At 47.3% G+C, this 25,242-nt stretch overlaps 1 protein-coding gene across 2 annotated transcripts in view; it reads left to right on the plus strand.

Annotated features, from left to right (window-relative positions):
- The window catches only part of C3H8orf34 (chromosome 3 C8orf34 homolog), a 324,719-nt gene that overhangs the window by 91,984 nt on the left and 207,493 nt on the right, over nucleotides 1-25,242 (plus strand). For both annotated transcript variants that reach the window (XM_090040118.1, XM_090040117.1), the window contains one exon: nucleotides 19,440-19,468. In XM_090040118.1, the coding sequence (XP_089896244.1) occupies nucleotides 19,440-19,468 (29 nt within the window). The remainder of the gene's footprint in view (nucleotides 1-19,439; nucleotides 19,469-25,242) is intronic.

Here is a 25,242-nt window from a genome sequence, read left to right on the forward strand (position 1 = left end):
CAAATCCGGACCGGAGGGGCCACTGGTACCAGGGACGCTAGGTGCTGGGCGGACTCCGGGGCAGGTCCGGCAGTAGGCGGGTACCCTGCCAGACTTGTCCGTCAACAAGGGAGCCCCAACGGGGTCCCGTAACCCGGAGGCTCGGGTGAGGGTGTAGGGGAGGAGGAGCCCTCAGGACCCCTGGACTTTGGAGTCTGGGTACCCTTTTCTTCTGGACCGTCAGTGCCCCATTTGGGTGAACCCCTTGATCCATCAAGTCGTGGCAGGCGAGATTAACGGCGGCACGAGCGGTCCGGCGCGTACCCACTCCTCTCCAGGGGCCATTCGGGGAATTGGGAAACTCACAACCGGGTGACCTACCCCAACCACCCACAACTGGTGCATTGGCCGGGAACCGAACCTGGCCTGGATAACCAGAGCACCAGAAGACCATGGAACTCCCCACGGGCCCGGAGGTGGTGCCACAAGCGCTACACCTCATTGCTCAGCTGTTGCAGCAGCAATAACAGACAGCCTTACGACAGGTGAGCTTACAGGAGCTCATCCTCCAACAGGGACAGGCTAGGGGGGGCCTGTATAGAGAGGACTTGAGCATGCCTCGCTTATAGTTTCATAGTAGTTTCATAGTAGCTAGAGTCGGAAGGGACCTAGGTAGATCATCTAGTCCGACCCCCTGCCTTAGCAGGAAAGAGCACCGGGGTCAGATGACCCCGGCAAGGTGCTCATCTAACTTCCTTTTAAAAATCCCCAGGCTAGGAGCCTGCACCACTTCCCCTGGAAGCTGGTTCCAGGCCCTAGCCGCCCTGACTGTGAAGTAGCGCCTCCTAATATCTAATCTAAACTTACCCTCCGCCAGTTTGTGACCGTTATTCCTGGTCACTCCTGGCAGCGCACGGGGGAACAGGGACTCCCCCAATACCTGCTGATCCCCCCTGACCAGTTTGTAGCAGGCCACAAGGTCCCCCCTTAGCCTTCTCTTGTGGAGGCTAAACAGGTTCAGGTCCCGTAGCCTCTCCTCATAAGGCCTGCCCTGCTGACCCCTGATTATACGAGTGGTCCTCCTCTGAACTCTTTCCATATTGTCCACGTCCCTCTTGAAGTGTGGCGCCCAGAACTGGACGCAGTACTCCAGCTGCGGCCTGACCAGTGCCGCATAGAGGGGGAGGATCACCTCCCTGGACCTGCTCGAGATGCATCTGTGGATGCATGATAGGGTACGATTGGCCTTCTTGACTGCCTCCCCACACTGCCGGCCCATGTTCATCGTGGAGTCAATGACGACTCCAAGATCCTTTTCCGTCTCCGTGCTGGCAAGAGGAGAGTTCCCCAACCTGTAAGTGTGGTGCCGGTTCTTCCTCCCCATGTGCAACACCTTGCACTTATCAGTGTTAAACCCCATCCTATTCTCATCCGCCCACCGTTGCAACCTGTCAAGGTCAGCTTGTAGCCTATTGCACCCTTCTAGTGCACCCACATCCCCCCACATCTTAGTGTCATCAGCAAACTTGAACAGGGTGCTTTCTACCCCCTCATCCAAGTCACAAGGCTTGACTAAGGAAGATGATGTTGAGGCTTTCTTAGAGTCATTCGAGAGGGCCGCATTGGCCGCAGGGCTAGATAAAGGAAGGTGGGCCAGCAGATTAGGGGTCCTGCTAATCAGACCAGCCCAGGCGGCCTACCGAGCCCTGACACGGGCGGAGGCCGGGGATTATGGTCACGTGAAAGCGGAGATTCTCCAACGCCTAGAGATCACACCGGAAAAACACAGACAGGCCTTTAGGGGAGTCAAGGCCAAGGCGCAGAAGACCCCTAAGGCGCTGTGGCATGACCTGAGGGATGAATTGACGAAGTGGCTGAGGCCCAATACCGCCACGAAGGAGGAAATATGCGACCAGATCCTACTCGAGCAGTTCCTGGCAGATTTGGAGGACGACACCCAACAATGGGTAAGGTGCCACGGCCCCACCTCCTCCCTTCAGGCACTCCAATGGGCGGAACAGTATACAGCGGCCCAGGCCGGGCGTCACCCCTCCCGAGGGAAACCCTGGGTGGAAAGTTCCCCCCGTAAAGGCAAGGGGGGCAAGGGAGAGAAGAATCAAGAGGAAGATGACGAGCTACGACCTTTCCGTGAGGAAGCCCTTCAAGCCCTCCAACAGCCGGTAAGCCCCTCCGCGGGTCTCGGGCGTGGCCCCCGGGTGGAATTGAGGCGGGGCCTGCTGTACCGTGTCAAGCCCGAACCCCGAATGGGGGCAGAGACGGAACAGCTTTTGATCCCCAGCTGGTATCGGGTACCTCTCCTACAGTTAGCCCATGGGAATCCGATGGGGGGGCACCTGGGGAAAGGGAAGATGGAAGCACGCCTGACACGGTGGTGTTTCTGGCCGCACTTGTACGACGACGTGGAAAGATACTGTAAGGGGTGCCGGGCTTGTCGACTAGTGAGTGCCCACAAGCCCTCCCGGGCTCCTCTGCAAGTGATGCCGATCATCCAAGAGCCATTTGCTAGGGTGGCTTTAGACGTGGTGGGCCCTCTACCACGTAGCACTTCCGGACACCGGTTCCTTTTGGTGTTCATCGACTATGCTACCCGCTTTCCTGAAGCTATCCCCCTACGGGCAGTGACGGGTGCCAAGGTAGCCAAAGAACTCATGAAGTGGGTGTCACGATTCGGGATCCCAAAGGAGATCGTGACGGATCAAGGCACCAACTTCATGTCAGCGGTGATGGCCGCACTGTGCCGGGTGCTACACGTTGCCCACCTACGGACAACGATTTACCACCCCCAGACGAACGGACTCGTAGAACGTTTCAACGCGATGCTGAAAGGCATGCTCCGGCGGTGTGCCCAGGAAGACCCGGCTAAATGGGATCTCCTGGTGCCCCCGTTACTGTTCGCGGTGCGGGATGCTCCGCAAGCCTCCACGGGTTATTCCCCGTTTAGGCTGGTCTTCGGACACCAGCCGCGGAGCCTATTAGACATTGTCAGAGAAAGCTGGGAGAACAGTGTGCGGGGAAGCCGACAGGTAGACGGATACACGCAAGAGTTCCAGGATCGCCTCCACAGGGCCCAGCGGGCGGCTCAAGACAATCTCGCTCAGGCTCAAACGCAGCAAAAGCACTGGTACGATTGAGGGACCCAAGAAAGGGAGCTACAGCCCGGCCAAAAGGTGCTGGTTATGTTGCCCAACCATCCCAGTAAATTTGAGGCCAGATGGCAAGGGCCAGCCCGAGTCATCCGGCGAACCGGCCCAGTGACCTATGAGGTTCAGAGGGAAGGCCGTCAGAGGTCATCCCAGATTCTTCATATTAATTTATTAAAGGAATGGCAGGAACCCCAAGGACTCCTGTTGGAATTAGATCGGGAGCTTAGAGACGATCAAGATTCCAACCCAGAAGTAGGACCTAAACCCCGGACCGAGGGACCCCCCGAGGGTGGAACGCCCCTTTCTCCGCTCCAGCAGAGGGATCTGCAGCGGCTCATGGCGGAATTTCAGGACGTGTTCACCGAGACTCCGGGGAAGGCCAACGGGGTAGAACATGCCATCCTGACGCCACGGGGGCAGGTGGCTAGAGAGAAGTGGCGGCGGATCCCCTTCTTTAAGCGCTAATCCATCAAGAATGAAATTGACAACATGCTGGCTCAGGGCATCATCACCCCGTCCCGCAGCCCATGGCGGAGCCCGCTGGTAGCCGTAGATAAGCCGGACGGCAGCCTGAGGCTATGCGTCGACTTCAGAAAACTGAACGCTATCACTCAATTCGACGCTTTCCCCATGCCACAGGTAAACGAACTCGTGGAGCGTATTGGCCAGGCCAATTTCATTTCCACCTTGGATCTAGCCAAAGGCTATTGGCAGATCCCCTTACGAAAAGAGGACCAGCCCAAGACGGCCTTCGGAACCCTGTGGGGCCTTTACGAGTTTAAGCGAATGCCCTTCGGGCTGAACGGGGCGGCAGCCACCTTCCAAAGGCTCATCGATTGGCTCCTGGCGCCCCACCAAGCGTACGCCGCGGCGTACATCGATGACATCGTCATTTACACCAAAACATGGGACCAGCACCTTCAGGCCCTGAGGAAGGTATAGCAGGAATTACGAGCGAAGGGCCTAACGGTCAACCCGAGGAAATGTGCACTAGGTAAAGCCGAAACAAAATACCTGGGTTTCCTAGTGGGCCGAGGGCAGGTAAGGCCCCTAAAGGATAAAGTAGCGGCACTACGGGACTATGAGGCTCCCGTGACTAAAAAACAAATTCCTGGGGCTGGCCAGCTATTACCGGCGGTTTATACCTCGGTTTGCCGAACTGGCCAACCCCTTGGTTGACACCACTAAGGGCCGAGAACCCCCCCGTGTCCACTGGACCCCCGAAAGGCATCGGGTGTTTGAAGAACTAAGGCGAGCCCTGTGTCAGGGGGTAGTATTACACACCCCAGACTTTACTATCCCCTTCATTTTACAGACTGACGCTTCAGCATACGCCTTGGGAGCCGTCCTCTCCCAAGAGGTGGAGGGAGAGGAGCGTCCAGTGGCATTCGCGAGCCGCAGACTCAACATACATGAAGAGAGGTATTCCACAATAGAGAGGGAGTGCCTCGCGATAAGGTGGGGGATAGTACTTTAGATATTATTTATTGGGCAGGAAATTCCGGCTCATAACTGATCATGCCCCGCTGCGATGGCTGAACTCCACTAAGACGGAGAATGCCAGAATAATGCGGTGGGCACTAGCCCTACAGCCATATCGGTTTGAAATAGGTTACAAACCTGGTTAGAGCAACACGGTAGCCAATTCTTTGTCTAGGTTCGGGGGGGGGAAGCACCTCCGGGGCCCTCAGAACCGCCCCCCTCAAGAGGGCAACAGCCTGTAGAGGCTGAGCAGATAGCAGCGAATAGAACACCTAGCGGCATCTCCAGGGGTGGGGTATGTGAGGGGGCCAGGACCCTAGGGGACCCGGGCCGAGCGAGGAAGCCCGGGGTTCCGTCCAGCTTCCGGGATTCGACCCGGAAGTCTGGCCGGGACTTTAAAGTTTCCCGGAACGTAAACCGGGCCGGCGTGGGACCGGCCCGGGCAGATAAAAGGAGCACCCCTACCCTGGTTAGAGGAGGACGGAGGCTCCAGCGGGAACCTGCCCCGGGACCAGCGGAGCCGGGCGCGGCGCGAGGAACGCCGGCGGCAGCGGAATCAGCGGCGGCAGATCCGGAAGCAGCGGAGCCGGGAGCGGCACGAGGGACGCTGGCGGCAGAGGCGCCGGCGCCGGCGGTACCGGTAGCAGCGGAACCGGGATCAAGGCAACGGACGCCGGCTGTAGCGAAGCCGGCAGGCACAGAGCCGGTAAGTGCCGAACTGGGAGCAGCAGTGCCGGCGATAGCGGGGCTGGCAACGGCGGAACTGGGAGCCACGCGGCAGACGCCGGCTACAGTGGAGTTGACCGCAGCAGAGCCGGGAGCAGCGGGGCAGCCCGTCGGGACGCAGGTACCGAAGGGATCAGAGGCGGTTCCGACCGAAGAACCCGGGAAGGGAGCCTCGGCCGGAGGGGCCCTTCTCCGGCGACTGGTGGCCAGTTGGCCACGGAAGAAGACCCGCGGGCAGGCAGGCGGACTTTGTAGCCCCCCCCGGGTCTAGAGACTCAGGCCCTTGAGGGCAGGACAAATCCGGACCGGAGGGGCCACTGGTACCAGGGACACTAGGTGCTGGGCGGACTCCGGGGCAGGTCCGGCAGTAGGCGGGTACCCTGCCAGACTTGTCCGTCAACAAGGGAGCCCCAACGGGGTCCCGTAACCCGGAGGCTTGGGCGAGGGTGTAGGGGAGGAGGAGCCCTCAGGACCCCTGGACTTTGGAGTCTGGGTACCCTTTTCTTCTGGACCGTCAGTGCCCCATCTGGGTGAACCCCTTGATCCATCAAGTCGTGGCAGGTGAGATTAACGGCAGCACGAGCGGTCCGGCGCGTACCCACTCCTCTCCAGGGGCCATTCGGGGAATTGGGAAACTCACAACCGGGTGACCTACCCCAGCCACCGACAACCAGATTGGCTGGGGCTGTGGAGGAAGGTCGAGCGTGAAGGCGAAGATGATTGTCCACCTCCAGGCCTTCTGGGATAGGCGAATCAGGGATCAGGCCAACGATGCACCATCTGGCTGACCTGAGGGTTGGCGCATGACTGGGGTATAGGGGAGGTGGAGCCCTAAGAATGCCTCTGGTGGATAGTACTTGGAGCAGCAAGAAATCCCGGGAAGACTGGAACCCTCCCCACTGGAAAAGAGAAGACCAAGCCATGGCAGACGACTGTTGGGGCTGCACTCAGGGTGGAGCACGACCCAACACCTAAGCTGGCATACCCCTTGGCCGGAGTTGGGTGAACACTTGAAAGCTGCCCAAGAACACCTCTATGAGGTGAGACGGAGGCAAACTGGTTTGTCCCAAATTGGTTACATCTGACAGTACGTTAAATCAGGTTTATCTTTAACCAGCCATTTTGAAACTGGTTTATGTGCACTGAACTTCTATTCTGTTACAGGTTTAAACCAGTTTCTGATCGCTTAAACTGGTTTATGTGTAACTTCTGTCCCTAGCCATAGTGTATGGAGTGCACAACTGAGAGCTTGCAAGATATGCAAAAAAAAAAAAGTCAACTCCCAGAGATCTTTGTATATTCCCAATAATGCAAAAAAACCCTGATGATAATCTAATCAGAAAAACATAGGTGAAGCAGGCGGTTAGATTTTTGTCAGTCACTTCATGCTGGTTGCATCCTTTAAAGATTTAGTTTTTTTTCAGGTAGGCACAGTTGTTGGTCTGAAATGCATTTTAGTCAGTAAAACAAGTTTGCTTATGATCAATTTGGCATTATCACTGAATGCTGTTGTTATGTACACTGCTCTGCTAATTGAACCATAGTACTAGCCATCAATATTCTGTAAAGGTTTTGTTTTTTCTTCTCTTCAATCTGAACTTTCAAATCATGTTGTTCTTACTTGAGATCAATATTTTTGATTTATTTTAAGATTGATCAAACTTATCTAAAAATGTCAAACCTGTAAGGAAGATCATTTTATCTCAGTATTGCAACTACTGTATGATACTGTTTTTTTTCATAGAATTCATTTGCTATCTGTGTGATGTATGAGTAATACTACAAAATAATACTATTTTTTGAGCTTGAAAGAGGAGGAATGTGCTTATAATTACTGCTATTCTGTTCTTAAATAAGGCTTGCATGACTTAGTTATGACTGAGGTCACAGAGATCTCTATCTTCTTACACTCCTTACATTTTTTAATTAATTTTGCTGGGCTATTTGGTATTTTACTCCAACTTACTGCGAACTAAAAATCTCTTTGTTTATACATGTGCTCCAGTAGTTGGTGTGGTCGGGGGCTTTAATTAACTAAAGTACCCTGCCAACATTTTTCAGTGCAGGAATGCTGATACATGTGATGCTGGAATACAGTAATTACCACGCTCCAGCAGACTCGATTAATCGAGTCTGCTCTGACACTGTAATTACAGGCAGTCCTTTGAGTTATGACACAACTGGTTCCTGAAAACCGTGTCTTTAGTTAAAATGTTGTAACTTGGAACTGATTTTTCCCATAGGAAACAATGCTATAAATGGGGGATTGGTTCCTGAACCAAGGCCCGATACTCTATTTTCACCAAAAAATAACCCAGAATTTTGTACTCAATCAATTTACAGATGAGTTATATAGCTACATTAATGTATTTATATTGTAAGTAGCAATCATACTGATTTCAACAGACTTCTTTGAGGTGACTTTGCTGGACTTTTTGAAGGGCTCTTAGCTGGAGTCTTCTCAGATGTCTTGGCTGCAGGTTTTTCTGGAGTCTTGTTTGCTTTCTTAAAGAAAATGTCCAAGGAAGTTTGGGGAGATAGGCGACACAGTAAACTTGTTTGTTAGCATGGCATGGCATCAGATCAAGCGTTGTAGTCAAAACTGACTTCAGAAAGTTGAAACAGGGTGTCAGTTTAAAAATGTTGTAAGTGTGAAACATAACTCAATGTTGCAAGTCAAGCACTGCCTGTACAGCACATTGGAGCAGCCTTGATGTGTGTGTGTGTGCCCTTTGTGGTTACAATAATTTGCAGAGCAGGACCTAACCAGCTAAAGAATGTCCCTAGCACAGGAGGGCCAGTGAAGAGCTGGCATATCAGTATGTAGATCTTCATGCTGTTTCATTTCCCATTCTTACTGTAAGGGGACGTTTGGAGATGTCAAGGATGGTCTAGTTATTTGAGCTGCTATAGAATTGGTTGCAGCTTGTAGTAGGTGAGCAACCTAGTTTGACCTGACCTACTGAGATCTGCCTTGAAATCTAAGAGCTATGGTGGGCTTTGTGATGGCATGCCCTCTCTGCTGGGCTGAGGAGCAACTTGCCACAGAAGAGGAGCTGTGTCACAGTATTTAGTTTTTTGTGCTATTTTTGCCTCGGATATCAATTCATTACTCATTAACCTGATTCTAAACCTCTATGCTCCTGTAAGTGCCATGGAAAATCACCGAAGTTTGCCTGTGAAATGGCTATGGAGTCAAGTCCCCAAATTGGCAAGTCTTCTTTCTTTGGATGCCTCAATCCAAAATATGAATTTAAGAATTAACACTTAAGGAGTACCCTGTTTTCCCAGCATACATCACAAAGATTAAAGCATTTTTTTTAAAAACCTGGCTTTATCCAAAATTTCCTTCCACCCTATTGGATATTCATTGGTATGTTGCTGCATTGCATCTTGGATGTAACGTTGTTTCAGTGGCATTCTATGGCTTGTATTCTTAAGTAGAATTGTTACATAACTCATAATGGAAGGTAGTATGGAAACTTAAAAGTAACTGATTACCTATAAAAAGGGACAGAGACGTATGCCAACATCAAGCTTTTGATTCCAGGTATCTGTTGAAGATCAGTGAATTCTTACCGAGGATGATAAAAATTATAGAAATGTCTTGTGGGTAGAAAGAGACTGGATGAACCTTATAAGAATTTAAGCAAGCTAAATGGTATTTGGAAGTCTCTGAAGGGCCTAAATCTCCTATTTCACAATATTTAAGAATGGCTGGCCTGGCTGTTCTAATTACGTTAGCCAAAGTCTATGAAAAATAGTTCCATAGCTTTTGTATATAAAACCAGAATGCCTTATTTGGCTGGTAGAAAAACTGGCTTGTGGGGGCTCTGTAGCCATCTTCTGGCAGTTCAGAAAAATGCAGTAACATGTTTGTATTAACAGTTACTGAGCTGGCTAAAGGTGATTCTTTTAAATATAATATATTACAAGTAGTTTAATTTTTCCCAGAACGTTGTACATGCTACAAAATTCTTAGGGACATGGGGTGATTGCGGGCATAGAAAAGATCCCCCCAAAACAGTGTTTTACTTTATACTCATCATGTTCTTGTGCTGAGCCCAACACATGGGCAGAAGGGACAGTGTGTTAGTTGCACCCAGCTTTCCCAATGCCTTTGAAGATTACACAGTTTAGCTGGGCTTTTTTGGTGCTTTCATCTAATAGCTGATTGAATCAGTTTAAGCTTAAAGTTCCAAAAAGCGCCCAATTTCTACAGATGCTGCAGAGCTAGGTAACGTGCTGCTGCTTCTGGTAGGGCATGTTTCTCCTTCCCCCCCCCCCCCCCCCATGGTTTTTCAGATATTTTTGAGGAAGTATACATGTAGAAAAAATTTTTTTAAGAAGAAAGGAACTGGGTTTAACTATTGACACACCATTGTGTTCTCTTTCCAGTTTTTTTATTTAAAAAAGAAGACCACTAAAGACGGATAATAAACCTCCCTTAGAATTTGTTCTTCATTGTTTTAGGCATGTGTACTGAGCAAATATGCAAGTCTGTCAGCTAGTGCACTTTCATCAGAGAGTGCTTAGTTCAGCAGGGTCTTTGGCTTCTTATCATTTCAGTTTGAGCCTAAACTGCTGTTATACCTGGTGTTTTGTGAAAAAGGACTTGACACCATTGAATTTTAAATACCAGACTTTGGACATTGTTCTGTGAAAGGAGTATTGGCACAGATCATAAGTGAAAGTTAAAATACACCATATGCTGACTTAATTATAGCTGTTTTTATTAGAGTACAACAGTGACAAATTATATTCTGGTACAAATGTTATTACATATCAGAGCTAGGTAAGATTATTTTTAATAGTATATTTATAATTTAGGTTTTTCTCATATTATTTTAACATTGTTTTGAAAATTGCACTTATGGATCAACCTGAAGAAGTTCAGGCAATCTGTCCAAGGACAAGTTTGCTTTTCTGATTGCTGAACCTTTTTCTTCTAGAATGAAAAGGCCTATTTTTCATAGTTTCTTGTTGCAAATAAATTTTAAGCAGTTAATCTTTAGTCCAAGCAGAGCCCAGGATGAAGTTCAATGCGGACAAATGCAAGGTGTTATACCTCAAGAAGAATAGTCAAAAACACAAATAAAATGGGTGACACCTGGCTGGATGGTAGCACTATGGAAAAGGATTTGGGAGTCTTAGTGGATCACACACTCAGTATGAGTCTGCAGTCTGATGCAAATGCACATGCTTGTCTTGCTGGCATCCTATGACCCCAGCTGACTTCCTGCCCTTTGGGCGGGGGGCTGGACTCTGATCTTCTGAGGTCCCTTCCAGCCCTGATGTCTATGGAAAAAAAGGCAAAGCAGCTTTGGAATGCATCAATGAAAGCATTACATGCAAGACACTCTACTTGGTGCTGGTTAAGCCTCATCTGGAGAATTGGGTGCAGTTCTGGGCTTCTCATTTTAAAAAGGATGTGGAGAAGTTAGAGGGTCCAGAGGCAGGCAACAAAGATGATGATAAAGGGCTTGAGAAATAAATCATACAAGAAAAGACTGAAGAAGCTAGGTGTGTTCGGCTTGTGGAAAAGGTGCTTAAGAAGGGACACAATAGCAGATGTTATTGTTACCAAAGTCCATTACTCGGTACTGCACTAGGTGGCCAGCCTAGGAGTATGAGATGAGGAGTGGGCATACAGACACGTTTCTGTGCTCCAGTGAAGTTTGCAGAGTGTTACCCAACCTCTGGCTGTTCAGTCTCTCTCCTTTTTATAAGGGTTATCAAGTTGGTGTTGGGTGACTGGTTTACCTTTTCTGATTCTGTGGCTCCTTTGTCTGAATCTCAGTACTTTTTCCATCCTGACAAGCGGTCAGGCTCATGCTCTTCAAACACTCAGTTTACAACATTCTTCTCTTATCGGTGGTGTAGGCTCTGTCTGGCACAAAAGGGGAGATGTTGCAGATGTTGTCTTCATTCTTGTCTTTTCTGCTTATTTTTATTCTTCGCTTGGTACAGACTTACCTCTTCAGCCTTTTCAGCATGATTCACCATTTGGTAACTTGTTTATTACCATATAGTTTACCCTACTTCTACCAATTACTCTACACTTATTCATCCATATATCCAAATGTCAATGTATCTTTATATAGCAGAACAAATAAGATATAAAAGTACAATAACAAGATTAATCTATAATAACAAATTTAAAATTGCTACATGTGCCAGGATCTGCACGGGTCAGGGTGGGCTGGGGGCTGGCTGGGCTCTTCCCAGTGGTGTGTTGGTTGTGCTCAGGGTGGGCATGGTGGCATTGGGAAAGGGTGTTGGGGGGGGAGGGCTATGTCAAATTTTGGGGTGGCTGCAACCCCCTCCATATTCCTCCTCCTAGCACCACCACTGCCTGCCCCAAGCACAGCTTAGCCCAGCCCCTGGTTGGGAAGAGCCCAGCACAGCCCTAGCCCTAGCCCCAGCCTGCAGCAGCAGCCCACCTTTGCCCTGTGTGCAGATCCCTCCAGCTGAAATAATTGTCCATCCCAGTCTTGTGCCTCTGCTCAAGGTCAGGCTAATCCCCATATTGGGGGTCAAGAAGGAATTTTACACCATGGTCAGATAGACATGGACTGCAGTGGGGGGGTGGGGAGAGGGGTTGTCTTCCTCTGTAGCTGGGGGGAGTGGCCCTCTACCTGAGACCTCTTGAGCATATATTGACAATATTTTATAGAAGCAGGACATTGGCTGTGGCAGGTTAAGGTGTTAGGTCTATGTTGTGTCAGGTTTGACAGTAGCCTTATGTAGGGTTTAGATTATGGTTTGTATGGGACGTTTTGGATAGGGATGATGCTCAGGCAGAGGTTTGGACTGGATGACCTCTGGAGGTCTCTTTCAGTCCTGCTTTTCTATGATTCTGTAATTGATTGTGTGAGGGGGCCAGGACCCCAGGGGACCCGGCCCGAGCGAGAAAGCCCGGAGGGCCATCCAACTTCCGGGATCAGACCCGGAAGTCTGGCCGGGGAGTTAAAGTGTCCCGGAACGTGAACTGGGCCGGGGTGAGACCGGCCCGGGGTAATAAAAGCAGCACCCCTACCCTGGCTAGGGGAGGGAGGAAGCTCCGGCCGAAGTGGGACCAGGAACGAGCGGAGCCGGACGCGAAGCAACGAACGCCGGAAGCGGCAGGGCCAGGAACGGCGCGTGGGGAGCCAGCGGCAGAATCTCCGGCAGCGGCAGTACCGGTAACGGCGGTGCCGGGATCGGGGCCACAGACACCGGCGGCGGCCCAACCGGGAGGCGCAGAGCCGGTAAGCGATAGGCCGAGAGCCACAGGGCCAGTGATAGCGGGGCCGAGCACGTCGGAGCCGGGAGCCACGCGGTGGAAGCCGGCCGGAGCTGAGTTGCCTGCGGTAGAACCAGGAGCAGCGCGGCCTCCCGACGTGACACAGGTACCGAAGGGATCGGAGGCAGTCCCACCGGGAGAACCCGGGAGGGGAGCCTCAACCGGAGGGGACTTTCTCCGAAGACTGGTGGCCAGCTGGCCACGGAAGAAGACCCGTGGGCTGGGAGGCGGACTTAGTAGCCCCCCCCGGGTCTAGGGACACCGGCCCTTGAGGGTTGGACAAAATCCGTATCGGAGGCTCGGGTGAGGGTGTAGGGGAGCGAGGAGCCCTCAGGACCCCCGGACTTTGGAGCCGGGGTACCCCCTTGCGTTGGACCGTCAGCGCCCCACTTTGGGTGAACCCCTTTTTTTTCATCAAGACGTGGCAGGCGAGATTGACGGGGCACAAGCGGCCCGACGCGTACCCCCTCCTCTCCAGGGGCCATTCGGGGATTGTGGGCGACGCACAACCGGGTGACCTACCCCATCCCCCCACAGATTGTAATAGATGAAGTACCACTCAGATAGAACACTGCATTCCCTCCCTGCAGAAAATTAGAATAATGTGGCTATTACAGAATTATAAACTACTGCATGATTTAAAACTAGACAAAATGTCACTACTCACAATAAAAGGTTATTTTATTTCTAAATAAATCAGTTTGACATAAAAAAATACATTTCAGAGTGAGGAACATCTTGGAAATGGTTCCTCCCTGCACTTTTCTGTGAAGTAGTAATCAAAGGTCTGATTCTAAGTAAAGCTGAGCACCCACAGCTTCCATCTACTTCATTTAACACTGCATGACACCCCCTAACTATAGCAATGCAGAGAAATTAGAAACATAATTTTCAGGAACTGTTATAACAAGTCCACTGGATTTAGCTTTGGAGGCAATTGATGCATTGGCCTTTTTAGTCATTAGGATTAAATTGTATTAAAGAGGCATAGGTCTGAAACACTGGGAAAAAAATTAAGCAAAATGTTTACTTCCTGACCATTAGTAATGTGTGTATAGATGCAACACAGAGAAATAATTATATCATAAAGTGACACCTTGCTCTTGTTTCATTCCTTTACAATCATTTATAGGACACATTTTCCTCTTTCTACCTGACAGTTTTTGTTGTCTTCTGATATTTTCTTATTTTTTTAAAGATTGCTTTCTCTTCCTCACACTTGTGAAAGACCCACACAATTGGAAGTACTTGACTACACAGTTGCTGTGTCTGCATGAGACACTGACTGCACCATTATTAGTGCATTGTCATTTTACTACTTGTATAAACTTGAGTTACTGTACAGCCTTGCCAAGGAATGGCTTTTTCATGATGCTGACTGCACAGTAGCCCATGACTACTGTGTAGTAGCATTGCATCACACTTCCTGCCACGCGATGCTATTGCTCAGGAGTTGTGGGCTACTGTGCAGTCAGCATTTTATGTAGATGTGGCCAGGGAAGAGTTAATGTGACTGTAGGCAAATTGATGACATCAACAGAATGTGGTTTTTAAGTTGATAATGCATTGCTTTAAAACTTTTTAAATATGTGAAAATAACGTGGTTGGTCATCAAAGAATTGACATGTACCAACAGTTAAGGGAACGTCCGCTATCTTGGGTACCACAGGGTGGTGATTCTGATAGCATTTGAGTTCAAGATTCTAGATTTAATTCCAAGAGGATAACCTGCGAAGTTATGGGTCAAGGTAGTCAACCTTGAAAACTGAAGTCTTCTATGAGTAAGATCAGAGGAAAACTGAGGCCGAGAGCTTACTCTACTGAGCACAGAGAAGGGACCAGCTCTTGTGATCTCTTCTCTACTGCATGGATGTAGGATGCACACTTCTAGAATGCTATTCCTTTCTCCTTTTCAGGTTGACAGTACTCCACACATTTTGGGTGTTTGTATGTACCATAATTACTTAATTCCAAAATGAGATTTTTCCCGTCCCCCATCATTCAACATGGAGGTGGGGGAGGGAGAAACTTTGTCTTGTCAGGGGTTAGGGGGGTCATCTTTGTTAAGGGTGTGGGAAGCTGTCCTGGGGTGTGGGAAGCATGGGAACACCAGGAGGATGGGGGAGGGAGCAGGAATGCCTGGAAGGGGGGCTGCCTGCAGCTGCTTTCCTTGGCTAAGCCTGGCAATGTGTGTTGTTACTCACGTAAGCCCAGCAGACTCAACTATCCCCCATCTCCTGTGGCAAGTCCCTTCCTTTAAGAGCCAGTGAGCAGGCTGTCTGTCTCTCTAGGCTCTGCTGTGATGTCAGGGAATCTCTCGGCCGTTATCCAGTCTATTAACTGGACTGCATTGCCATTTGACACAGAACTGAGTCAGTCTTCTAGTGTGTTTCTCAGCCTATGGGTCACCACCCAAAAGTGGGTTGCATGAATATTTCAAAGGATCATGAGCTGTAGCAGAGCAGAAGGATGGCAATAAGGCACCTGCCCCTTCCAATGGAGGAAGGGGGTAGGGGAAAAGTGAATGGCTGGATTGACAGCACTGGAGCGCCCATGGTTGGAGGGGTAGGGCAGTCGGAAGACGGTGCTCAGGGGTGGGAGGGGCCATGACTAGACTGCCTGGTGCAGCACAGCGGCCCCAGCCCAGGGCAAGGGGGTGACACAGGCGTCTCCTCCCTCCAGCCTGTGCTGAGGCTGGACTTGCTCCGCTGCTGCCTGCAGGAGTCAGAGCCACTGCAGCCACTGTGCTGGACTGGGTGGGGGCTGGGAGGCAGGAGTGAGAGACACCAGCATGGCCTGAGGGGGCAGGGGACTTGGGGTTGGGCACCAGCAGGGCCAGGGGGTGTGGGTCAGGACAGGCCACGGATCTTTCCAAATGGGTCCCAGTAGGGAAAAGGTTGAGAACCACTATTCTAGGGAGTTTTCCCCCTACAGGGAAGTAGCGCCTCCTCCTGAAAACTCCCCAGCATATGTTTACTGCCCTGAGGCGAATGGAACTACTTGGGTGCTAAAACTCAGGCATATGCATGTGCTATTTGGAAGATCTGGGTGAAAAAACATTGAACGTTGCTTCTACAAAGCCTGGCAAAAAAACCACCTGTAGTTGTGAGATTTAATTTCTTTTAGAAACCTAAAATGAACCAATGTTCTGGAGACTGGATTACAGAGCTGAGCAGGACTAAGACCTCTAAATTAGCTGTTTGCTCTACCTTTGCCCAGTGGTCATGCAAGTGGGGACAGAGTAGATTTCAAAAGAGATTTGGGTTCTGCTGGATTACCCTAAAGGGACAGACATTCAAAAAGTCTGGTCCTGAATTGATATCATCTTTGCAGGTTAGTCTAACCTGCCTAGGTTGAATCGGTCTGAACGCAGATACCTCTCAGGTAAGCTAGCATAGCACATGCCTAGGGTCAATGGGGCTGGAGTCCATGCTGGGGGGTGGGGAGGGAGCGCAGGGGAAGCAAGACAGACCCTGCTGTTGCAGAAATCTGCTATGGTTCGTTTCTCGGGATGCGGAAAAAAAACCTCTCAGTCACAGACACACTCCATTAGCAACACAAAAGGTATATATTTGCAAATAGGGTCAGAGAGAGAGACAAAAGATCAAACCCTCTGCCCGCGGGGAACACTTCTCAGCAGGCTTTTATCCCCTCTCTCCTGAGCACGTGTACAGAAGCAGGAACTCTTACAACTCATTTCCGGTTCATACAAACATGTATGTGAATACGTCACATCATACATCGCATGTGTATTATAATTAACTACTTAAGTATGCGGGGCGGATAGGCTTATATGTATTAGCTTATTACGCGTGCTCAGAAAGAACTTCAGGTTACAAAAGGTTCAAACCCAAGGACAAAATAGTAATTATTCTTATCTAGCCTAAGAAATGTGGGAGCCATGAAAGAAAGTGTGATTTAGTGTAACAAAGAGATAGTAAATTTGCAGAACAAAGAGAGAGTGATACCTTAGTACAAAGAGCCCTTAGTAGCTTTTTTTTCCTTCAATCTCCAACCCCCCCTCTTCCACCAAGGAGACAAGGAGAGCTAGCAGCTGTGCTGTTTTAACAATACTATTGATAATGCATTTTCGATAATATTTCTAACACTGCTGTGCCTGCAGTTTCCACTGGAGCTCTGGCAAGGGAGCAGAGGAGCAGGGCCATCCCTGTTCTGTGGAGCAGACAACCCAGCCCAGGGTTGCAAAGTAAACCAAGGGGACTCTTGTTTAACTTAAACCAGGAAGGGTTCTAGGGCAGACACTGCATAAATTGGTTTGACCCAAATCAGTTAAGTTTGATATTACATTCAACCAGGTTTATCTTAAATTGGTATTAGCCATTTTGAAACTGGTTTATGTGCACTGAACTTCTGTTCTGTTGCAAGTTTAAACCAGTTTTGGACCACTTAAACCAGTTTATGTGTAATTTGATGCATTTTCCTTATCTGTCCCTAGCCTGATTGATGCATCTTCCTTATCTGCATTCGTCTATGTAGTATAGACATCTGTATAGTTTCTACTAATGTAGCCAAATAAAACTATAATATTGAAGATAGATTAATTACTATGAAGAGCAGGGAGAGCAAAGTGCATTTTGCCATAAACAATCTACTTATAAACACTGACAGGCTAAGAAAATATTTCATTACTTTCTAGCTTATGTATTGATCGGTGCTAATTACAGTTGTTTGCACTATACTGTGTTTTTTTTTTTTAGAACAAAAGTCAATAAAAGGAAGTCATCTGGACTGGAAATTAGGAAAATGCTGCTCACCATTAAAAGCACATCAATAAAATAAACAAATCCTGCAGTTAGCGCACATTAAAGAAAATATAAACAAATACTGGAAATAACTTGCAGTCTTATTAGAAGCAAATCCTTACTGATGCAACAGTTTAAATTCAAAAGATGATGACTTCTCAATTTAGCTCCTAGATATAGATATATATGCCATAGCTTATAAAATCAGGACTTGTACCCCTGAGAGCAGTATCACTTTACAAGGCTTTAATGAATGAGTTGTTACTTTAAAAATAGGTAAAATCCTGCTGGTGATTTTGCTGGTTTGCCAGTAGAAGAGTGTATATAATGTTGCATAGAAAACAAATCCCTGAACTTGCAGAATGTTGCTCTCTCAATTTTTGTTTCCTCGTTGCACATCAGGAATCAAGAGGGACCTTTCAAGGTTTTACGTCTGCATGTCTCCATATGTGTTTGTTTAAAAATAGAGGAGAAAAAACAAAGCAGAGGCTATTACCCAAGAATACCAATTGCTCAGTGTCAAGGCACTCAATTGAAATGTGGAATATCCAGATTCAAGTCTCTTGGTTGCCCGATTCAGATGAGGGATTTGAACCTCGTCTTTCACACTGTGCTGTAGCAAGGAAGTTTTGGCACCTGGGGCAAGGCTGCAGCACCAGCCTGCCCTTCCTCCATGTGCAGATCCGGGGGGCACATGCCCCACAATGCTTGCCTGGAGGTGCATGCAGCACTGGGAGCTTCCCCCCCCCCAATAAGCCAGTTGTGGCTCTGCCCCACCCTGGCTGGGCAGTTCCTGCCCCTGCCCCAGCTCCCCTCCTTTCTCATTGGAGCTGCACTCCCATTGCTCCTTCCCTTCCCCCACAGCAGACTCACCAGCCAGACGGTGCTCTCTAAACTGCCAAGCTGGTTGCATGCATGCTGTGGCTGGGCACATACACATGGCATTTATCAGCCACACTATTGAAATTTTTAAAAAATATTTGTAACAAAATATCGACTTATGACTTGCTTGTTGGTGGCCCTTCACTTTGGTGTCCAGGACGGTTGCTTTGCTTGCCCCCGTCTTCCCCTTTCCCCGCTATGATACTGCTTTCACATACTAGAAGAGTGCCCTGATCAGCAGGGTTTTCTGGGATGTAGTCTAACTGTGGTTTCAACCAGGAATTTCACCTCTGAGCATAGAAACCTTCCAGTCAAATTTGGTGTGTTCGCATGTAAAGTTTGCTTTTAGTGAATCAGCATTTTCTGATGCAGTCAAACAATTCCTGGTTGCTCTTTTCATGTGATGCGGGCTGTCTCTTTTCATAGCTCACAGGGCTCTGCTGGTAGCTCTCCACATATCAGTGTGACATACTGTGGTATATGATGTCATGAATTGATATAAATGGGATGCAAAGCCTCAAACAGGCAGCTGTACATGTAGTCATTGGTAGAGAGGCTACTGTAGAAAGAAATATATGAGCATTTCTCTGCTCAGAGTCTGGAAGCACTCACTACTTTACCATTACATCATGATGTTTCTCTGAGAGAGACTGAACACAGTTCTTCCCTCTCGCTGGTTTTTTAGCTCCATTGATTTTAATGGACTTTTCTTTTCAGTGATGGCAAAAGAAAGCAGTCAGGCCCATGTTGGTCTGCAGTGCATTACTTTCACCAGATGTGTGTCCAACTATGTTCCAGCTGGATGCCATGTGGATGTTTTCTGGTCACGCAGGATTTGCATTATACTATGCCTACACGATAAATATTAAATTATTTCTGTTTTATTTTAGGAAAACAAAGAGTGGCTTTACCACTTTAATTGCATCTACAAGTTTTCATAATTGTTTGAAAGTTTAGTTGGAACATTTGGTACCTGAAGAAAGTTACAGTACATTTCTTCTGATCATCTCCACTACCAGAATAAAATATAATGATAGCTTTTATTGTATAATCATAAGCAAAAAGCTGTGTTTTCTTTTAATTAAACACTTGCTATATTTACATGTAAAAACAAGGAATGTTTCTCAAATTGTTTTTTGAAATCTGCTTTGTTTTTAGGTATTGCTATTTCTGATGAACTGGATAAGGTAAGAGAAACTCTATGCCTAAAGAATAATATAAAATAGATGCTTATGATTATTTTGAAGAGTGAGAATTCTGTTTTGCAAGTCTTCTGCATACATTGAACTCACTGGGTTCAGAAGGAATTTGGATACCTACTAGGTATTAATTGGGTTTGGTTATATTATGAGACTGATCCAAAGCTGACTGGAAGTTGTAAAAAAGACTTTGGTTGGCATGACATAAATGTTATTGAGCTCCATGGCATACTATGCTAATTTGACTTGTAGGGGTAGTTTTGGAGCATACTGAAGGCTAAATGTTTCCATGAGTAAAAATATTTTTGATTTATTAAATCAAATTATTTTAGGTTTTATAATACTTAAATTGATTAACCTATATGTTAATATTTTCAAGAATATTATTTGGCCCCCAACCTGATTAGGAATGCAAATGTACAAGCCAAAGAAACAAATGAGTATTAATTTCAGTTTCATGAAGCATAAAATGGTCTGTTTTATTCTAGCCACTTTAAAGTGTTGTACGGACTTCTTCTCAGGTAATCCAAGAGCAATGAGGGAGAACCATGTACCATGGAAACCATGGAAATGCCGAATCAAAACCATGCTGTCTACTTCCAGCTGTTTGTATTTTGACCCTGATCTTTCCTTTGTCTAAACTTGAATAATCCCATTGATTTAATTAACTATATACATACATATATCAGAAACAGAACCTGTTATTCTTACCACTGACATACAGCTGTAACCGCACTCAGGAGTATGTATAATGAATAATAACAAGAACTCATACTATCTGAGTAATTTTACTGAAGTCAAGACACAGATTTTCATTGTTTTGATTACTGTAAATATGTGAGACTTTACTGTTTTTGAAGGATAAAAGCTTTTAGTGGAAAGTTCTTTTCCTCACAGTTTTGAGGAAATATCAAAAAAAAATGTTGACAATTAATTTTGATGAAGGTCAATTTTTACCTTGGACTATGCAACCTTTTGAAATGTAATGTTTCATTTTAGAAATGCTATTTTATGGGAAGTAACATTTTGATGGCATAGCTAAAAAATTAATATCTTAGCAAAATTTTAGTAAATGTTTGTTTGCTGCCATACTTACAGCTTTTTTTAATATCCTGAAATATTCTGATTATAATCTTTTTTTCCCCTTGCGTTTCTCACCAGTGCAAGCAGTTTGACACCTTTACAGTATTACACCTGTTTTAACTTCTGTTTCTATAGAAGCAGTTGAAAGGATACTATTGTTTAAAAATCAGATCTTATCTTGCGCTCCATTACAAGTTTTCAACCCTAGTAAAGCTCCTGCTGGATGTTCACCATTTTTGTTTTGGGTCCAATTCCATTTGACCTGCATATTCTTAAGCTTCCCATATCTAAATCAGTCCCTCCAACCCCCTAGCTACATTCAGCAAGGGCAACACATTCCCTTGGTCACATAGGCTAGGGACAGAAGTTACACACAAACTAGCTTAAGTGATCAGAAACTGGTTTAAACCTGTAACAGAACAGAAGTTCAGTGCACATAAACCAGTTTCAAAATGGCTGAAACTGGTTTAAGATAAATTTGGTTTGAATGTGTATAAGACTTAACTGATTAAAGACAAACTGGTTTATTAAACTTCCATCCAAGACCCCTTCCTGGTTTAAGTTAAATCACAGTCCTTCAGCATCCCAGCATGTTTTGCAGTCCTGTGCTGGGCTGTTAGCTGATAAAGGGGTGGAGGGGGCAAGACAAGCTGGGCATAGAGCCCAGTCTAGGGGAGGAGGGGAAGGGCTCCCCTCCAAGGCAAACCCTGGCTGGGGGCTAGGACCAGGGAAGAGAACTAAACACCCCCTCCCCTGCTCGGATTTAATGCTGGCTGTGACTGTGGACTACAAATCCCAGAGGCAGCTGGAAGCAGGTAGAGGAAGTGATGAGTAACCCTGCAGAGTCCAACAGTGACTTTGGACTGCAAATCCCAGAGACCCTGAGACAGTAGGAAGAGGAAGTTAACACACAGCCAGAGCCATGCTGTAGTGCAGTGGTCTCCAAAGTGGGGTGTGTGCATTGGGATGCCGGGAGAAAATATTAGAACTTCTATTTATATGTATATTGATATAAATATACATAAGTTGGGGGTGCATGCTCAAAATTTTTTTTACTGATAGGGGTGTGCAATCAAAAAAGTTTGGAGACCACTGCTCTAGTGCCCCTGGCTTCTGGCCTGAGCCACTGTAGACATGTGGCTGTATTTCCTGAATCAAAGGTAAATGTCTGTTCACTTCTGTTCCAATTTAATCTGTGCAGTTTAGGCTAACCTGAAGAGATGGAAGCGATTCAGCCTCATATTTTTTTTGACTGTCTGTACCTAGCCATACTTCACAGCCTGCATACCATGCCCTTCTCCAGGCATCCCACCCACTAAACTAAGTCAGCACCCCTGCTCCTTGCAGATGCTGCTGCATGCTCTCCCTCTTTGTCAAATGGAAGCCCTACCTCCCACTACATTGTGCCTGTGCCCTTGGACCATACAGGATTCTCAAGTCCTCCCAAACCTTCTGATTATAGGTTATGCATATGGGGCTAGACTGGACATGGGGGTTGGCACGAAGTGTGCTGCATGTGGTGCCATGCAGCATTCACTCTGTGTGTTGGCTCTGACCCACAGAATGGCCTAGTGACCCTCATCCAGCCTGTGAGGCCAAAGGACACTGACACCCCTGCATTATATTATGTAGGCAAGTTTGCTTCTGCTGTAACTCTTCCCAGTTTGACTCCAGTGTGCCTTCTGAAAACAGAGGCTCATAAGGGAGTTCTGCCTGGTGGCAGTAGCACCTATATACAGGCAGCGGCTGCTGTTGCTGTGGGGTAAAATTGCCCTGTGTGCCTCAGGTTTCAGGGGGGACATTGGAGTAAACCCAGGAAGGGCTGTGACAGAAGCAGCATGCTTGCCTGCATAATGTAATAATGTGATTCAGGCAAGCCTGCAAGCAGCTGCTTTTCAGGTCAGCTCCAATGTACCGCCTGAAAACAGAGGAGTGCAGGGCAGGAGGAACTGTTTCTGGGAAACACTGTAGAAGGTCAGACAAGGAAGGGCTGTGCCAAGCATGTGCTCCTTCCACAGCCATGTTTTGATCTGGCTCTGCAGGAGGCATGTGACCTAGCTGCATCTGGCCACAGTGGTGGTAGAAGTGACTGTGCTGTGGCAACAACTTGGCCCATCCCTCCCTACTCTTGGGCTTGTCTCTTTTCCTCCACATCATCAGAGTTCCCCATGTTCTGCCTGCATACCCCAGAACCTTGTCCCTGCCAGCCAGATGACCCCAGACTCTGTCCGTTACAGTCCCAGGGTTATACCTTACAATTACAATACTTGGGACTCTAATATTTACAATACTCGTAATATATTTATATTAGTTTCAAAATGGGATACTGCTACATTCAGAGACATTTTGGAATGCCTTGAATCTAAAAAGCTTGAAGCTTACTGGTTCACATGGAGGGAGAGATGAATGATTGTTATGTTACTTCACAGGCAACCTTGCAAAACCCAGGGCAAGTCCTGACCAAGTAGGGACAAATATGAATGGTTCATTTGCTTATTTTCTATTAGCATACCAAGAAGGTTTGCTGGTTTCTTGGGCTTATTCATATCTTAGGGAGGAATCTGAATGATGTTCATCTCTGGGTTCCACTAAGAAAGGGCAGATATCCTACTGGGTACCTAGTGGGATGAACTGTACTAGTTTGTAACACAAAGTCTCATCCTCTCCTAAATCAGAATTTTCCACTATTGATGCTGTGCTAATGAATTGAATTGAATTGAAGCTGTGATTGATGTGGCGCTATTGCTACTGGAGACGTGCAACTTTTTTTCTAAGTACAGGCAGTCAAAAAGCCTGCAGCAGAATCAGGTTGATCTAGGCAGCTTCCTCTAAACTGAGTAGGTTGAACCAATAACCAACTGAATTGACATTCAGTTTTTAATTGGGAGAGGCCTGTACTAACCCTGGGCAGTAGCCAGGGAATGCTAGAGCCATTGCCAGCCCAGCTAAATGTCCCCAACTGCCTGTCCCCCCCACAGTGGGTTAAGGAACCTCCTGTCTGGGTGCTGACCCACCTTGGGGGAGCCTCCCTCTCAGGAGGTTTCTCCCAGCCTGGGTTCCCCAGCCCAGGCAGCCCTGGGGAGCTGAGGGAAATTCCCCCCACATCCCCCTTCCCAACTGCTGATTGTTTCAGCTGTTGTCATGGGAAGGAGAGAGAAGGCCTCTGGACTGTATGCCTACCCATGCAGCCCAGCATGGGAGCAGCCGGGAGCCCTGCCTTGGGTTGCTTCTCCTCTCCCCTAGCCCAGGTAGCCCCAGGGAGCTGAGGGGAAGTCTTCCCCTCCCAAACCCCGGAGCTGCCTGCCCCTGCGAGTCTCGGGGATAGCCTGAGGCAGCTTCAGGAAGTGGAAGGAAATTCTTCTGCTCCCCTGCAGCTAGTTTTGCCTTTAGGCAGGCAGGAAGCAGGCTATAGAGCAAAGAACAAGGCCGTTCCTGCTCCACTGGAACAGACAGTATAGCCCATGGATGCAAAGCTTCCTGGGATACTGGTGGATTGTGAGTTAACTTGAACCAAGATGGGATCTGGGACAGAATTTCCATAAACTGGATTGACTTAAATCAGTTAAGTCTGATACTACATTCAACCAGATTTATCTTAAACCAATTTTGGCCATTTTCAAAGTGTTTTTTTGGACTGAACTTCTGTTCTATTGCAGGTTTAAACCAGTTTCCAATTGCTTAAACCAGTTTGTGTAACTTCTGTCCCAAGCTTTTTTGGTGATAATTTATTTGATTAGTTTCACCAAATTTCTCCTGGAAAAATATGGTGGGAATAGTATTTTGTCTCCAGGGTGGAGAACAGGTTCTACTTCCAGTTATGAGCTTCCTAAGATTTATATCTACCTTTCTTATGTCTAAGGGGAATGACTTAAGCATCAGAGTATATGGTAATTTGGGCCAGATGTTCTCAGTCTTTTGATACACATTCCATTTTGCAGAAGTAATTAACATGTACAGGAACAAGAACTTGGACTGAGATGTCTTGCCTCCCACACAGATTTCCTAACCACCACAGCAGAGAGTTATTTCTCTTTCACACTGTCTCCTTCTCTGGTTCAGTTAATATTTTATTTGTTCTATGCGATGTGGAACAGCTCCAGTAGACGCACTCCAAGAGAGTGAAGAAGCCCAAACTCTGTTGAGGAATCTGGATGTTCTTACATTCTCCTGAACCCTAGGAGGCCCAACTTCCAATCCATTTTGCATCTGATTCAATGTTGGGACATGAACCAATATAGTCATTGAGAAAGAGTGCGACTAACCTTGTAATTAGTCCACAATCACCTGGAAAAATGGCACACCTGAGTTCCATTCCTGGCTTAGGAAATGTTTGTGCAACGTGGAATGCTATCAACAGAAGATATTGGAAGCTGTTCCCTCAAAACCACCTACTAGCTTGGTGATTAGGGCACTTCTGGTGGAGGTTTAGTTCAAGTGTTTTCAGTTGAGGAAATTTAACTTATCCTCCATATGCTCAGTGAACACCTTGATTGCTGGGCTATTGAGTAAAAAGAGGCCATGGCTATTGAACTAAAAGATCAATTATACCATACATCAATTCCATATTTACTGTTTCCATCAAGTACCCTTTAGCTCCCTGTATGTGGTGGGGTGAATCAAGGGCCTGACATAATTTTTTTTTTTTAAATTTGGTCTGAAGTATGTACCAAGGTGTTTAA

The sequence above is a fragment of the Crocodylus siamensis genome, chromosome 3 (assembly GCF_052110815.1).
Source record: "Crocodylus siamensis isolate JL-2025a chromosome 3, ASM5211081v1, whole genome shotgun sequence".
Taxonomy (NCBI): domain Eukaryota; kingdom Metazoa; phylum Chordata; order Crocodylia; family Crocodylidae; genus Crocodylus; species Crocodylus siamensis.